This window comes from Paroedura picta, chromosome 4, assembly GCF_049243985.1.
Source record: "Paroedura picta isolate Pp20150507F chromosome 4, Ppicta_v3.0, whole genome shotgun sequence".
In the NCBI taxonomy this organism is placed as follows: domain Eukaryota; kingdom Metazoa; phylum Chordata; class Lepidosauria; order Squamata; family Gekkonidae; genus Paroedura; species Paroedura picta.
Genome location: NC_135372.1, coordinates 59,017,882 through 59,035,549, shown reverse-complemented (window position 1 = coordinate 59,035,549; position 17,668 = coordinate 59,017,882). Strand labels below are relative to the sequence as shown.

The following is a 17,668-nucleotide window of genomic DNA, read 5'->3' as shown; positions in this document are numbered from 1 at the left end:
ACTCTGCAGCCATTTATTGCACGATATTGCATTAGGCCAGGCATTCGCTGGCAGGGGCTCATGGGAATTGTAATCCATGGACATCTGCAGGGCCGCAGTTTTGACTACCCCTGCATTAGAGTAACCGTTCATACAAAGAATTTTCTGTATGAGAATTTCGCTGTATGAGAGAAGCTGTATGAATTTCACTGTATGAGAGAAGCCTCCAGGGGGCGGTCGCAGAAGGCGGCTTTCGCACTTCCCGACGGGGCGTGGGAGAGAAACGCCGCTTGCTCGCTCTCTTCCAAGCCTCTGCGGGGCGGCATCGACTTCCGGGGAAGCCTCTCTTGCTCGGCTGGCTCCGCGTTGTCAGCCAAGTGACGTATTGCGCCTGCGCAGCGGCCTCGGCCTTTTCCCCCAGCGTTAAGTGGTGCAGGCGTTTCGCTGAGCGGCCCTCGGCCTAAAGCGAAAGCGGACGGAACGCAGAACCATGGTCAGTACTGTGTCCAAACAGGCCGGGCCGGGAAGAAAGGGGCCGGTTTGCTGGTCTGGAGCCGCTGCGGGCTCCTGGGTGATTCTGGACGGCCGGATGGAGTCCGATTGGAAAGTGGCGGGCCTGGCTGCGGAAGCAGCTTCCAGCGTGGCTTAATGGCTGCGCTCGCCGCTTGTGTCTTTGCTCTTGCAAGGAAAACCCCCCTTTTTTTCCTCCTCCCCACCTGCTCGCTCAAGTTTATATTCCCAGGACTGGTTCTTGAGCTCTCCTTGCTTCTGGCCTCTCGTTTCTGCCCCTAAATTCGAGCCTAATTTCTTTCTCTCAACGCCCCTACCCACCCCAAAGGGGGGGGGGTTGCCCTTTCCCCATTGACAGCTGGCGAGGCAGAAAGTGCGGTCCCTGGACGTCTGGAAGGGCCTCTCCGGGCGTGGACACACGGTGCTGGGCCTAGCTGGGGCTCATGCTTTGGGATAAGGGTGGAGAGAGGTAAAGGGTGGATTGCATTGAGGGGAACGTGACGGCATTACGTGTCCCCTTTCTCGAGTTTTTCAGAAGTGTCTCAGCCCTGTTGCAGTTTTTGGAATCCTTTAGGAAGTCCAGAAGGGTAGTTTGATTGAGCTGTCTCAACGAAAGTAGAAAGAAGTATTAAAGCCCTGGACCAGATCACTCTAAACTTTTTTTGTGAGTGCATGGTGCCACAAGACCTTTTTTCGGAGGTTTTTAGGTGTGTGTTTGGGGAGAATTACAGAGATTCCTTGGTTTACAATCTTGTGGCATGCACAACTTATGTTCTTTCCCACGAGTGAAACGAATTCCCTTCACGGTCTAGTTGCGCATCACATTTTCAAATATACACTTACCTTAAAAATAAAATAAGAATAGTTTATGGAAATAATTTGTTCTTTGCAAGCAGCTGATACACAAACAACTGATTACAATGTCAGAATTGAGGGGCTTCCTATGGCATGTAGTTTCACTGTTAAAAGCTGGGATTGCCACTGTGGAAGATGTGGAAAGGGCTCTTGGAGTTGGTATGTCAAGATTTTTGCTCCAGTGTGATTGGTGTTAGGCTGCTATAAGTAAATGCCACACAAAGGTGGTGCCAACAGGAATGGACGCAAATAAGATGGTCTACGAATGAAGATCACAATATGGGAAGTGATGTTACTTTGCTTTAAGCCAGTTTTCTTACGTTGAAAGTAAGGCCTGTGAAATTTTTCTGAACAAGTTTTACAGACTGGGAAAGAAAAGCTGCCCTTTCTTCCAGTGGTTGGGATCCTAAAGACTTGGATAACTTTGTTTTTGGGGCTGCTGGTTTCTTGTAGGCTTCCTGCCATTTGGTTCTTTATGCCCTAGTTTTAACTATAGTTTTCTCATCTCTGACATGAGTGCTTTTGGACTGTGCATAAAGTTATGCTCGCTCTGGAAGCACATATTTAAACAAGATTCATAAAGATTTTAAAAAATGTTTAGGTTTTACAGTATAAATATGTTGTTAAAAAGAAAAAAATTGGGAAGACTTGTTCTCCATGTGGAATTCCGTGTTGTCGGTTATTGCCAGCTTTGCAGCAATTAAAAGTTGCTTCGAATGGAGTGTCTGTTTTAAGACCACATGTCTAAAGATATGTTGGATAACATGTCACGAGAGTTCTGTTTTTCCATTTGTCAGCATCAAGAGATTTATACCACATTTAGTTTCTCCTGTTCAGGAATATGCCTTTAACATTGATACTTTTGTGTGCTGTCTGGTCTAGGGGTTTGTCAAAGTGGTTAAGAATAAGGCCTACTTCAAGAGATACCAAGTGAAATTCAGAAGAAGGAGAGGTATGGTTCATATTTTTTAGACTCTCAATCCTTTTAATCAGATGAAAACCTGAATCTGCAGTTTCTACACGTGCTTCTGTATTTTTCTCTTTCAGAGGGAAAGACCGATTATTATGCTCGGAAACGTTTGGTGATTCAAGATAAAAACAAGTACAACACTCCTAAGTATAGGATGATTGTACGCGTCACCAACAGAGACATCATTTGCCAGGTAAGGTCACTTTTCTATCTTTTACCATACTTCGAGGGGCTATAGCATCAGTCTTCGCAGAAATGCCTTCCATGTAGGAATTCTGTAAGTTGTGAAATATACCTTAGCTGGCATAGGGACACAGAGTTGAGTGTGTCTTAGGTGGTCTATTTGTAGACTTAATTTCAGTATTCTCTTCTTGGAGAAAGCTTTAAAATAAGAGGGAAAAGTATTTGGAGCAATCTAGGGATTGTTTGTAGCTCTCTTGAGCCAACATTGAGCTCTGTGTTCTATCATTTACTTTCTGATGCATCTTAGACCCTCTCCATACTAATCTCAGATTGCAACAGTTTTCTTGACATGTGTTCTGTTTGAGAAAAGCATTCATGGTTTTCACTAGGGAAAACACAGCTGCCCGTCTGCAGAAAATGCTGAGGGAGCAGAGTTGAAATTAATCCTTCCTAAATCTTAGCATGGCATCTTTCTTGAATAGCATCTTCTAATTCTTCTAAAAGCTGCTCTTCTGATTCTGTCTCCATTTAGGAGAGACGTCTGGAAGACAAGCTAAGTACACAAATAGGAAATTGATTAGATGTGTTTTACATTAGACAGTTGTAGAAACTATGGTTTGACCAATAGTCATTTATCACTAGCCTAAGGGCATTTTATATTAGAACATTGTAGAAACTACAAAGAAAGCAAATGCAGTCTGGAGTTGTATCAACAGAGGCATCACATCAAAATCACAAGATGTCATAATCTCATTGTATACAGCATTGGTCAGACCCTACCTGGAGTACTGTGTGCAGTTCTGGAGGCCTCACTTCAGAAAGGCCGCAGACAAAATTGAGAGGGTTCAGAGGAAAGTGACGAAGCTGGACCAAGCCCTATGAGGAAAGGCTGAGGGACTTGGGAATGTTCAGCCTCGAGAAGAGGAGGTTGACAGGGGACTGGATTGCTGTCTTTTAAGTATTTGAAAGGTTGTCACTTGGAGAACGGCAAGAAAAGGTTCCTGTTGCTAGGACCCACAGTAATTGGTTTAAGCTATAAGACAACGATACTGGGGGAAAATGTTCACAGTGGACTTGACTGCCTAAGAAGGTGGCAAGCTCCCCATCACTGCCCATCTTTTAGCAGTGGCTGAACAGATACTTATCCTGGATGCTTTAGGCTGATCCCAGATTGAGCAGGGGGTTGGACTAAATGTATGGCCCCTTGTAACTCTGATTCTGTGATCAATAGCCACTTACTGCTAGCCTAAGGGCATGCCTGCACAGGGGATATCAACCTATTTCAAATTTAGAACTGTCAGTGTTCCAGTCAAATGAACCATGAGAACTGTAACTCTGTGCAAGGACTAGTAGTCATTAACAGAATGTGGTGTGGCTGTCCCAAACTGAGGTTCCATGGTGGCTTTTCTGAAGTCAGGCTAAGATACTGCTTTTAAGATACTGCTTTATAAGATGTATGAGATTTCATTCTGTGTCATAAATGCCCAGTTTGCCATAAGTAGTTTTTGAAATTTTTATCCAGATCATTCATCCCGTCTACTGAGGTTACATTATTATTTAATTATGCTTACCTACGGGGGGAAGAAAGTATTTGCAAAATATATATTTACAAAACTGTCAGTTACTTTGGTGACTGGTCATCAGAAAACTGCTTGTGTTAAGAGTGGGTCTTGATTCTTCTGTCTCGCTGAATGAAATGAAATGGATCCGGAATGCAGCCACAACATTTATACCTCTCTTAAAGGGGAGAATTGTTATGGTACAGGACTGCTCTGGGCAATACTTGTTGTGCCTTCTACAGCTATGGGAAATGTGGCCTGTTGAGCTGCTTGAGAGGAAATTGCTGCCCAGCTGAGTAGTGGATAGCAGCATCCCTCTCCCTTCCTCATAGTTGGAGGAATCAAGTTAAGAATTATTGCAGCTGCATGTGTTCGTGGGTCCACAGTTTTTTGCACACTTTTTGAGCTTTTGTCCATAAGTGAGAGACAGAGAGAAGCTGCCGTAGCAATAGAGAAAGAAAGTGGGCGCTGTCATGGTTGGGGAAAGGAAATGGCAATGTTGTAGAGAGGACAGAGCAAATGAAGTTTGTAGTGGGTATTATTGTTCAGTGATCACCTTATAGGTAGTAATGGTGACATAATATCAAGGATCAATAAAATGTCCCCCAAAGTCACTAAGTGCTATATGGAAATTTTTTAAACAGAGGCTAGATAGCCATCTGACGGAGAGGCTGATTCTGTGAAGGCTCAAGGGGGTGGCAGGTTACAGTAGATGAGCCATAGGGATGTGAGTGTCCTGCATAGTGCAGGGGTTTGGACTAGATGACCCAGGAGGTCCCTTTCAACTATATGATTCTATGATTTCCCCCAACTGTTCTTCAGTATGAATTCCAACAACAAAGGAGAGGGCATAGAGGGTGGCGATTCAGGACATAATGGAAAGTAGGAGAGTGTAGCAATCATAAAACAATGTTGCAAACTGATTTCAAGTTACAGGAAGGTTATTTGGATCAGAGAAATTGGAAAATCTCTCTTTTGCAGCTACAGTTTGGCTGATAATAGACTCTTTACATAATACTTTGCTCTCAGCATTTTAAGAGAAATGCATTCTATGTGGTACTGGAAGTGTGTTTGATTAACTTTTGCTTGTTAGCCATTTATCTCAATATACTTTTTTGCTGCTTGTTCTGTGTCAAAGACTCAGCCTGATATCATATGCCCATGTATCCAGCTAAGCATCCTGCACAGAATGCTTGGAAACTGCAAAGTTCTTTTTAAGCATCCAATCTGATAATTCCTGGAGAACACAAGACACCTGTGCACTGTTTTGTTTGTTTGGTTGGTTGGTCCTAATTGAAGATCTTACATAACTTGTGTTTTTGGATTTTGCTGTGGACCAACGCCTACTTACTACTTTAATCTTTAAAAAACCCTGATTTAACAGTCCCTGTAAATCAGATTGTAGATTGCCTGTCTTTGTATTTACAAGTTGTTGTGTTGGTCCAGGGGGGTGGGGACTATTTCTTCCCCTTAAATGGGTTGATATAGTCACCAACAACTTTTGGACTGTCTCAAAGAATGAGCTCTTGCTATAGAAGTGCTGGTAACCTTTCCTGTTGCAGTCTGGTAAGGTGGGAGGGAACCCTCTGGTTGTTGAATGTGGATTAGGGATTTCAGTCACTAACACTGTTTTTGTTGTCAGATTGCATATGCCAGAATTGAAGGTGACATGATTGTCTGTGCAGCATATGCGCACGAGCTGCCAAAGTACGGTGTGAAAGTAGGCTTAACCAACTACGCTGCTGCCTATTGCACTGGCCTGCTGCTGGCTCGCAGGGTATGTATCTGTTGAAAGCCCCCTCAAACTCCTTTGGGAAACAAATTAGGATGTAGCACTTAAGAATCACAGTCCCATTGACACTGCAGGTTTCATCATACTGCCTTAGAGAAATGAGATTTGCAAATCAATGCTCAGTCTATGCCTGGGTTTTAGAAGTGAGGTATGTAGAACTGCAAGTTTAAGATTCTGTGTTCCTGTTGTTCTGATGCAGCAGCTGCTAAATATTTTTATTATACCAGTCAGTTCTTAAAACAAAAACAGGGGATGTGTTCAGTAGCAGCTGGAATAGACTTCCTTCTGTGCAGTACTTGACATTGAGTAACTTAGAGGGAAAAATGGTGGCAAGCTTCATTTTCATGAATGACTTAGTACTGGCATACTTTTCAGTGGGGCTCACAGAAAATGCTAGGTGATTTCACAAGGTATATCCTGTACCTGTTTGCTAATCTTCTGCTTCACTAATTGCCACAGAGCAAGACTGAAAAAACTTAGAGACAGTGGGGCACCCAAGACTCCCAAAACGTTTCTGCTGCCAAAAGGGATTTTTTCATGCCTTGAACAAAGTCTACTTTTTCTTCTGGCCCTTTCTTGTTTCTTGATTCTGGTTTTCTCCCCCCCCCCCCCCCCGGCATCTGGACATGGAATTGGGGTCACTATGGGTGGGCAGGTAGCTGTGAATTTCCTTCATTCTGAAAGGGGTTGAACCCTGGTGGTCCCTTCTAACTCTATGGTTCTATGAATTTGGACTAGAATATTGTTAATTTCTATAAATTTGAACTTTTCTCTCTATACCTGGGTTTGCTGTTCTGGCTTGCTCTATTTTTCTTCCAGACAGCTATGGTTGACTCTTAAGAGTGGTTTTGATCTGCTTATAGTACTTATATAATAAATAAATACTTGCTTTCTTTAGAGATGCAGTATAGAAAGTTTTCACTGAAAAATCTGTAGCTGTTTCTGCAGAACCTCAGAACTTTTGGGAAAAATTCTCTTGCAGCTGCTGAACAAATTTGGCCTTGATAAGATCTATGAAGGCCAAGTTGAAGTAACTGGTGACGAATATAATGTGGAAAGTGTGGATGGGCAACCTGGTGCCTTTACCTGCTATTTGGATGCAGGTTTGGCTCGAACTACCACTGGGAACAAGGTTTTTGGAGCTCTCAAAGGAGCCGTCGACGGTGGTCTGTCAATCCCACACAGGTAACTTCATTCTTTAGTTCAGCTATATCCTCAGGAAATGCAGAGCTCCCTGTACTGGTTTAGTTAGAAATTGCAGAACTTGCTTATTGTTGATAGATGCTCTTTGGTACCTTTTTGGCCTAATTAGCAGAAGTCTCTGTCTAGCTGTATTATGTACTAGTTTTACACTTAGGCAAAAAAGATAGCCAGAACAGCAACACAGTGTTCACCAGCACTAATTGTAGTTCTCCATAAGTAGTCTTCCTTTTTAGTTGATTCTCTGTATCTCGGCTACTGTGTGATGATACCCCACTGCCTGAGCATGCTGTAGTTGGTCCTTGGTATGTGTATGATTGATGTTTGTGTTTCAAGACGGGACTGATGGTGGCCGAGACTCTTGACTCATGTTGTTAGTTTGAAAAACACGGTTGAGGTGACTGTTCTGTACAGTGCCCCTTTCCACAACTTGCTACAGTTTACTCCGCTTCTGCTTCACAGTACCAAGCGCTTCCCTGGCTATGACTCAGAGAGCAAAGAATTCAACGCAGAGGTCCACCGGAAGCACATCATGGGCCAAAACGTTGCAGATTACATGCGTTATTTGATGGAGGAGGACGAAGATGCTTACAAAAAACAGTTCTCCCAGTATATAAAGAACAATGTGACGTCTGAAATGGTAAGATTAATTCTGCCTCGTTTGTTGTGGATGGAACTAAAAGCATGTCCTAATTAGAATCTGTATTGTGTAAAGGTATTCCCTGTGCAAGCACCAGGTCATGTCTGACCCTTGGGGTGGCGCCCTCTAGTGTCACTCAATACGGGGTGGTTTGCCAGTGCCTTCCCCAGTCATTACCGTTTTACCCCCCAGCAAGCTGGGTACTCATTTTACCGACCTCGGAAGGATGAAAGGCTGAGTCAACCTTGAACCTCTGCGCCGCAAGAGGCTCTCCTGTATTGTATAGGAAAGTATAAATCAGTGATTTGTGACTCCTTTATAACTGAGGTCAGGTATTTATGCTCCTGAAATTCCAGCCTTCAACCCAGCCTGTTAAGTAAGCCTGTGGTCCTTTAGAGCATATTGGATGAACGTTGATACACTTGCACCTATCGGTTTTGACCAGTTTTCTGACTGCTTGTAAATTCCATCTTTTCCTGCAACATTTTAGAATCACTTTTAAATTGCCTCTTGTGCTGTGGGCAAAGGCTTTTCCCCATTTGCTTCATTTCAAAATTTATCTCCCATCTTTCTAACATCAGAACTGCCAAGGCAGCTAATAAAGTGAAAATGTGCATAATGAAGATGCTTCTTAAAAATCATTAAAACCAAACAAAACACATTACTAAACAGTTAGGGGGAGCTAATTTGCTTTAAAGAGCCTCTTGTGGCGCAGAGTGGTAAGGCAGCCGTCTGAAAGCTTTGCCCATGAGGCTGGGAGTTCAGTCCCAGCAGCCGGCTCAAGATTGACTCAGCCTTCCATCCTTCCGAGGTCGGTAAAATGAGTACCCAGCTTGCTGGGGGGTAAACGGTAATGACTGGGGAAGGCACTGGCAAACCACCCCGTATTGAGTCTGCCATGAAAACGCTAGAGGGCGTCACCCCAAGGGTCAGATGTGACTCGGTGCTTGCACAGGGGATACCTTTACCTTTTTAATTTGCTTTAAGATGCTTTGGGCTGATCCTGTGTTGAGCAGGGGGTTGGACTAGATGGCCTGTATGGCCCCTTCCAAGTTTATGATTCTATGAGGGAACATAAATCCAAAAGTCTTCACTCACTGGCAGAAGACGGCAGTAGAAAGGGACAGACCAATCTTCCTTAGGAAGAACTTTTCAGAGTTTTGATGCCATGATTGAGAAGGCCCTTTCTTGGTTTGCCCCTCAGTGAAGCTCAGTAGGCACTTGAATGACCATGGCCTCTGAAGATGACCATAGTAGTCTGGTAAATTCTCAAATGTTTCTGTTTCCAACCCCCCCACTCCTAATAAGATTGCAAAAAGTTTTTACCTGTTTGGGGAGGGATATTTTGACAGCAGTAGGGAAGACAGTTTAACAGTACTACTAAGACCTTTACAGTCAGGAAATGGGTGACAACTCAGAGGTGCAAGCAACATGGTGATAGCATTATTTTGCTGTTCATTGACCATGAAAAAACAAAAACCAAATCCAGCATTTCAGGTAGCAGTTAAAAGGAGTTGATGTATAGGTACAGAAATGCAAGTGGGTAAATAGAGTTCTTCAGTTAACACTTGTTCTCACAATTAAAATGTGTAGCTAAGATTCTTTCATCCTTCAAGAGGAAATATATCCACAGTTGTTGGGCCACATCTTTTACTCTGCAGTTGGGAGCTGCAGCATTCCTGTTTGCCTGAGCTGTGGTCATGGAGCAGGGGGGGAAATTCAGTGTCTACTATAGCTCAGGTGTGGTTATCACACTCTTGCTACTTTGCTGCTGCACTGATGATTTATGCAGGTTGGCAGGTCAGTGACTGAAGGCAGTTTCATGCTGTATTTTCTTAACCACTGAAAATTAATTCTGGCTCTTAAATTAGCCTGTATATAAGAACAAGAAGAAGAGTTGGTTCTTATATGCCGCTTTTCTCTACCAGGAGGAGTCTCAAAGCGGCTTACAATTGCCTTCCCTTTCCTCTCCTCACAACAGTCACCCTGTGAGGTAGATTCGGCTGGGAGAGCTCTGATAATTACTGCGAGCCCAAGGTCACCCAGCTGTGGAAGAGGAGTGGAGAATCAAACCAAGCTCATCAGATTAGAAACTGCTGCTCCTAACTACTACACCAAGCTGTCTTTTTAGTAATTAAAAGTTTGTCTTCCCTTTTTAACATAATGCATGAAAGCTTTTCTAGCTGCAGGCCTTTGGTCTATTTTAAATGGTAGAAGAAAATCTAGCACGCTGGTTACTTTGTACAGCATTATGTTTATTAAAATAGCAGTGATTATATATTAGTATTAATATTGATGACTTTGATACTGAATCCTCCCAGAAATTTATGATGATTTGGAAGTGGTCAATGGTATAACAGATGGACTAATAAGTAGTTAGGGCCATGAATAGGTAGGTCGATAGATATTAGCTTAGGCCCTAACCAATTGTGCTAACTCTGGCAGGGCCCTGATGTATTCCAGGAGCTCATTCCACCAGGTGGGGGCCAGGGCAGAAAATGTCCTGGCCCTGGCTGAGGCCAGATGTACTTCCTTGGGGCCAGGGACCACCAACTGGTTGGCATTCAAAGAATGAATTGTTCTCTAGTAGGTATAGGTAGAGAGCCAGTCTCTTCGATACGCAGGATCCAGACCACGGATGGCCTTATAGACTAACCTTAAACTTGACCCAGAATTCAACTGGCAACCAGTGCACCTGTTGGAGAACAGGTGCTCTCCAGAGTGTACCTGTAAGTACCCTGGCTGCCACATTCTGGACCAGGTGTAGTTTCTGGAACAAGGATAAGGGCAGGCCCACAGAGTGAGTTAGAGAACTTCAATCTAGAGGTGATTGTTGCATGGAGGACTGGCTAGATGTTCCAGAGTCAAGTAGGGTCCTAGTAGTTGGTGTAGGTGGAAAAATGCCAGCCTTTCTACTTTCAAAACTTGTGCTTCCATAGATAAGGAGTAGTCAGGAATCGCACCCAGATTTCTGGCTGAGGGGGCAACTGAACGTTGGACTCCACCCAGATAGGATAGATGCACTTTTTCATTTGGTCCCTTCTAAATCCAGCTTGGACTGGTTCTGCGCCTTAGTTTGGAATAGATTTGAGGTGGGTTGATGAGGAAAAATCACATCTTGAGTTCACTTTAAAGCTTCCTCTCCAGAAAACTTACATTTTATGTCAGGCAGACTTGTGAAATGATTTGTAAATATTATGTTTTCAGATGGAAGAAATGTATAAAAATGCCCATGCTGGAATACGTGAGAATCCAGTCCATGAAAAGAAACCCAAGAGAGAAGTCAAAAAGAAGAGGTATGATGGACTTCCTCTCCCCCCACATATACAAGAGGACTGTGTGCCACAGATAGCAAGCCATACTGGTGGTCAGTGGGCTGCCCCTCCTCAGTGTCTAAAATGGAGAATAACATAAGGGATATCACATGAGCTGTTAATAGAAAGTACATCTAATGGTTATTGCTTGAAAAGCATCTCGCCTATGCTGTTACACCTTCATGTGATACACCTTAATTCATAATTATAGCATAGGATAGGAAGTACCTTGGGCTTCACGCTGACTCACAAACTACTTCCAGTGATCTCCAGACCTACTGCAATTGGGTATCTTCAAACCCAGTGCAGTCTTTGCAGTACACACTTTAATATAGTTAGTTTATGGATGTATATTTGCCTAGGAGAAGGTGAGTGAATATCTGAACATTTCCTCTGATTAGAGATCAATCAGTATAGAAATGAATAATTGGTTGAACATGTGTTGGTTGAACAGGTGAGCTCTTCTCCTTGAGGCCAAACTGCTGGGTAAAATTCATTGCCTGTGGGTTGTTGCTGTTACGTACTTGGTGTGCAAGAGAAATCTTGCGTGGACTTGAGAGTGGCTTTTGTTATTTAAAAAATGAGAATAGTAATCCCCTCCTTCTCTTTCTATTAAAATGTGCAATACCCAGAAGATGTTAAGACAAATGTCGAACATGGTATTTGTGTAGGAGAGAGCAGAATGGCACTTTGGTATCTCACAGATAGAATTGTTGGAGTGACAGCTGTTCAAATTTGATTGAAGTTTTTAAAAAGAATGGAATGGCATTAACACCACCAAACTCTTCATTGTGCAGGTGGAATCGTCCCAAGTTATCTCTTGCCCAGAAGAAAGATCGGGTGGCTCAGAAGAAGGCCAGCTTCCTTAGGGCCCAGGAACGCGCAGCCGATAGTTAAGATTCGTTCCATAATTTTCTATGAAGATTTTTGGAAAACAATAAATTTATTGAACCAATGTTGTTAATGTTGATTTACTTGTTTGAATAGTAGCTGCTTTAAAAGGATTGCTGAGTGCCTGCTGGTTTGCCTGCCTTTGCCACTTTATTCTCATACAAAAAAATTACAGACGAGATGGGATTGGTTTCATTGTATTGGCTTTCCTTGTTAAACTTCTGAAGCTCCTCTAAGTATCACAAGATCAGCCATCTGTCAGTTGGGGAGAGGCCAACCAACATTAACATTTCCATAAGCAGACTTAAGGCAGTGTACATTGAACATCCATTTAAGTGTTCACCTGTGGGCAAATTTGAGGGTTCCTTTTACCACTTACTGAAAGCATAAGAAGATGCGCTTTCGCCACAAAGGAGTCCTTCCTTTTGTTTTTCTTTTTATAAATATAGTTCTTGTACCTCTTTGTGAAGCCCTTACTTTAATTGCTAAGGAAAAACAGCTCTTACCTTTCAGGTGGTTCTGGCCATTGCTTTAATTTTCTATTTAAAGTTTACCAGTTTTTATGGTGAAACAGCGAGTGACAAGTTAACTGCTATTTTTTTTTAAAGATCCCACTGTACCATTTTGCCTGTCCCAAAAGGTGAAACTACATGGTTGTTACCCCTGAGCAACCATAGACATATACCTTGCAATTTCCCACCATCTGAAAGCCCTTTGTTATGGCTCACCTAGCTCTGATCCCCCATCCCTCCCCCATCACTAATGATTCTCTGTACCACCAGCACTGCTTATTTACTGGAAAGGGTGGGACTATTATTACTATTATTGCACCTTTATTGTGATGCTGTGTTACTTTTTTAACCATGACAATGGTTCCATAATTGTTATTGACTATGGTAGTAGCTGCATTGGTGACATTAGAACAGCACAGACAGTATCTCCACAGCCCTGATTTAAAGCTGCTTTATTAAAATGTGTGTATCACCCACACAAAGGAACCTTAGACTTACAATGGGCAGCAAAGTGATCATGTATCAGTGGATTTTCAGTATGTTCCCCTCTTTGAAGGGCATTAGTCCAAAAGTGCAAGGAGTATGAAATGTGAACCAAGCAGGAGGTATACTGTAATCCAGCCTTTCTCTTCTTTTTTTCCTGTAAAAAAACCCTGAAACATTCTTCAGGCTTTGAGAACCCCCAGAAGTGATCGTGCAGTTGGGAAGCATAGCTCCATCCACGTCCACCTGTGGCCCTTCCCCACCCATTCAGGAAACCCTTGCAGGGCTGTCAAGAAATGGGGAAAAAAACCCGGTTGAGAGAGCCTGCTATAATCTGTAAAACTGGGTTTGATGTGGATGCAGCTAGCTGGGTTACCTTGGGTTAGTTCTCTCAGAGCTCCTTCCGCCTCACCTACCTCACATATTGTGGGGAGAAGAAAGGTAGGAGATTATCAGATTCTTTGAGACTTTAAGTAGAAAAAAGGGAACCAGTTTTTATAATGAGCAAGCCAAAGGGCAGAGCATGGGAAGAATCTTCACTGTCACTGAGTGACTTCATGTCAATGTCCTCCACTTACCAGTATGCATTGAAAAGCAGGAAGTGTAACACCCTTGTTCTACATGCAAGGTGGTCTTTCAACCATACAGCAATGTGAGGGTTTGTGGCCCAGTTAAGCATGTTGGCTCCAAGTGTTGAAGACCACTTATGTAGAGGATGTAAGACTCCACAATCCATATCCTACAAAAGCAGTAGAAACCCTGTGCCAGAAGCTGGAATGTCTGCCTAAGTTTCCTGTGGTGTTTTGTGTGGTGACTGTAGCTAACCTGTTCCTGCTTTCCACTTTAGCTAAGGTATGATTTTATAAAGATGGGCAAGTATGAAAGAGTGTAGGAAAATATTCCTAAGTTACAGTTGAAGGGTCCTTCTCCATCAATAAAAACACCCAAAGAAAATTTGCTACTGAAAGAAATGTCTTGTACAAAAAGCTCATTTTGTAAATGCCCAGAATAGGACTAATAGGTTTGGTGCATTTCCCACAGGATGGTAGATTTCTTCTAGAATGATCCTGCATTGTTGTTGAATTTTGTAAAAAGGTAGTCCCTTACTTGGAATAGTTCTGCTAAATTTCCTAACTGCATTCTGTCTTGAGTTCTTGGCTACTCTTGAAGGAGTTGTGGGCCCCTTTTAACCCTGTTAGGGTAAAGCAACAGTGTAAATATACACTTGAGCAGGACTGGCTGGAAATGAAAAATAGCTTGTAGCCCCATCAAGCCATTTATTACATATATATATTGCAAAAAAGAAACAGGTGACAAAACAAAATGCAGTGCTAACATGCCAAATTATTCAAGTAACTGAGGGCATTGATTGAAAGGTAAAGGTAAAGGTATCCCCTGTGCAAGCACCGAGTCATGTCTGACCCTTGGGGTGACGCCTTCTAGCGTTTTCATGGCAGACTCAATACGGGGTGGTTTGCCAGTGCCTTCCCCAGTCATTACCGTTTACCCCCCAGCAAGCTGGGTACTCATTTTACCGACCTCGGAAGGATGGAAGGCTGAGTCAACCTTGAGCCGGCTGCTGGGATTGAACTCCCAGCCTTATGGGCAAAGCTTTCAGACGGCTGCCTTACCACTCTGCGCCACAAGAGGCTCTTGTGATTGAAAACCAGCTTCCAATAGGGAACTAAACAAAGAGGGTAATCCAGCATCCCTGCTTGCACTACTGTCTACTGCAACATGCTAGTGGCGATACAATTTTATTAGGCTGCTGTTTTCCACTAGACATATAAGCTGGGTATATGCAATTACATAGCTGCATGTTAAGGGACAGTACGGTCTAAACATTAAAAGAATGGAGCCTGACTTCTGTACAGCAAGCTTTGTTTTAATAGTACCAGTACTTTTCAGTAATTGAGGGTTTTTTTAAAGGCTTTGATTTCAAGGGAATCAGTTTCTAGGTTACTGTATTTTAGAATGTGCCTCAGTTTTTAAAAAAATCAAAAATAGCTTCCAGGATGAGGGGAATTATTATATTTGCTACCTAGCAGTATATGGGTTTGTGACATGGCCCATGGGGTGTACCTCACCTAATTTTTTTTAGCATGAAACTTAACTGTTCTAATTCCATTACAATTGCATTATGAAACTCAGGCATTATAGACAATGATTAAAGGAAAATTGTAATAGAAATTATAATTGTCCTTAATGTATGTAATCTGACATGTTTCTGGCTTAATTTCAGAATTTAAAATGCCTCAGAAAATGTACTTTAAAATGCCTCAGAAAATATCAGAATTCATTATTTGATAGTAAGACTGATAAATGTCTAAAAAGGTGAGAGACACGGTCAGTGACGTAAACTTAAATGTGCCCCAGATACACCTCAAAAATCTTGGGAATAGTTTACTGTTAAATACCACTATTTTCATTGACTTGATCGAAATTGATGTCTAGCATTATGGCTGCTACCTGCCCCTAAGATTGAAAAGTGCAGTCTGCCACATAAGTGCTGAGTAAACAGGTAATGGACTGTGAAGGGTTAGTTTCTGAGAGGGGAGAAGTGGGCAAGGTCTCCGTAACGCTGTGATCTCATTTCCTTCCACTTATCTTGCTCATTGATAGGGCTATAAAAATTACTCTAGCAACACAGTAGCCTTACACTTCAGTTATCAATTCAGAATATATGGAGGCGGAAGTCCAGAGCTAATACTCTTTAATTTTTTCTCACAGGGAATTTCCTGGTGCAGTATGAAGTGTACCAGAAAATTCGTTGAGGTGCAGTAATTCATGGCCTATTTTCTTTACTCACTACATGTATTGGCATGAATGTCAAAAAGGCTGGTTGGACAGAAAGCTTTATGTTCAATAAAACTGATTTCAAGCCTAATTTCAAATTTGTAATGTTGACCATAAACAAATGATGGATTTCACTGCAAAAGTACATAGTGTTGGCCTCAAGCTATAAAATAAATGTATGGAGACAGGGCCATTGACAGCCACTATCCAAAGTGACTGAAGAGAACTTCAAGGGCCATTCCGCACCGGGATCCATGTAGCAAATTGTTTGCTGAACGAAAAATCACCATTTTAAATAGTGGAATTCGGCGTAATGCATACCTGCCTTTGTAGTGGAATCCAGTTGCGTTTCTATCGTTTCCCACAGGGTTCCGGTCTCTGCAAAAATCGCTAGCCAGTAAGCGCTATTGCTAAGCTGTGTCCCGCCCCTGGTCGTCAAGCAGCCAATGGGCGGCCGTTATCATGCTCCCAAACAGCCCCTTTCCCTTTAAGGAAGTTTTAAAAAAACACACACACACCCGTTGCAACGAATATGCATTGATTCGTTGCAATGGAGAGACCCATCCAGCTAGCAGGTGGTGTTTGAGCTGCCGTTTCATCGTTTCCACGCTCCCCCCGAGTGAAAAAAAAAAATCCCCCCCCTCACAGGCGCGATTTTCGGCTGAAAACAGTGTGAAAATAAAGTGAAAATAAACCAGCAAACGGGCTTGTGCTTGGTGACTTTAAACAGAGGGGCTGCAGCCAGGGAAGCCTCGCTGGGTAAACGAAGGCTTGCTTGTGCATTGATCTCCGCTCGCTCGGAGAAAAAAAAATGGCGATCGATTCGCCGGAAGATCAGAGGAGCCAGGGGGAGGGACTTTGCAGAAACCGCAACAATGGTAACGCACAGAACTTTCCCGCTAGTGTTGCAGATTGGTTGCAGGAGTGTAGCGCTTTCCGGAGGGTGAATCCACTTTTTGGGATTTCCCTGAAAGCGCTACAACGAAGCACTTTTTGCAGATCGGTTTCAGGAGTGTTGCAGATTGTCAACGACGTTGTGCATAATGGCAAAACTGTAGCGATTTCAATTAGTAACCATTGTGCTATTTTGGACGAATGCGGAAAGCCCCCAAGTATTTAAAAGGATGCCATATGGAGAATGGAGCAGAATTGTTCTCTCTTGCCCCAGAGGGACAGACCAGAACGAATGGGATGAAATTAATTCAAAAGAAATTCCATCTAAACATCTGGAAGAAGTTCCTGACAGAGTGGTTTCTCAGTGGAACAGGCTTCCTCGGGAGGTGGTGGGTTCTCCATCTTTGGAAATGTTAAAACAGAGGCTAGATAGCCATCTGATGGAGAGGCTGATTCTGTGAAGGCAAAGGGGTGGCAGGTTACAGTAGATGAGCGATAGGGATGTGAGTGTCCTGCATAGTGCATGGGGTTTGACTAGGTGACTCATGAGGTCCCTTCCAACTCTGATTTTATGAACTGTTTTGTTTAGTCACAGTAAGCACATACTTGCGCACTGTAAGCACATGAATACATGCAAGCTGATGACAGCTAGATTCTCTCCTATTGCTACCCTCTGTCTGCGACCCTGGAGGAAGTTGATCTGCCATTTGTATCCCAGTATCAGTGAGGTGGGGAGCTGAGAGCCCATGATCGACTGTGTCAAACACTGCTGACAGATTGGTCCAGCTGGCAGCAGAGGTCATCCGTCAGGGCAACTAGCACTGTTTCTACCCCATGGCCAGGCTGGAAACCAGAGTGGGATGGGTCAAGGGCTGAAGTTTCCCCCAGGAATGTTGATATTTGGTCCTCAGCAGCCCTACGCTAAGTCCAAAGCAGGGCTGTAGTTTTCAGGCTCCTGCGGGTCCAGAGATGGTTTTTTCAGCAACAAGTGCACCACTGCCTCTTTTAATCCTGGGAATTCTCCCATTGAGAGGGAGAGGTTGATTATTTCCCGGAGGGGGGCTCCTATTCTTATGTCCATGATGGGCAT

At 43.2% G+C, this 17,668-nt stretch overlaps 1 protein-coding gene and 1 non-coding gene across 2 annotated transcripts; both read left to right on the top strand.

Annotated features, from left to right (window-relative positions):
• The first annotated feature begins 295 nt into the window (after window positions 1–295).
• On the top strand, window positions 296–11,957 carry RPL5 (ribosomal protein L5). The gene is made up of 8 exons (XM_077333003.1): window positions 296–472; window positions 2,227–2,296; window positions 2,392–2,507; window positions 5,699–5,833; window positions 6,831–7,033; window positions 7,511–7,688; window positions 10,896–10,984; window positions 11,800–11,957. Exons 1-8 carry the CDS (start codon window positions 470–472, stop codon window positions 11,897–11,899), a joined length of 894 nt encoding a protein of 297 aa, XP_077189118.1. The 5' UTR covers window positions 296–469; the 3' UTR covers window positions 11,900–11,957.
• Window positions 7,306–7,401, top strand: LOC143836942 (small nucleolar RNA SNORD21). Its single transcript, XR_013230853.1, has one exon. It is a non-coding gene; the product is annotated as a small nucleolar RNA SNORD21 (small nucleolar RNA).
• Window positions 11,958–17,668: the final 5,711 nt, after the last annotated feature.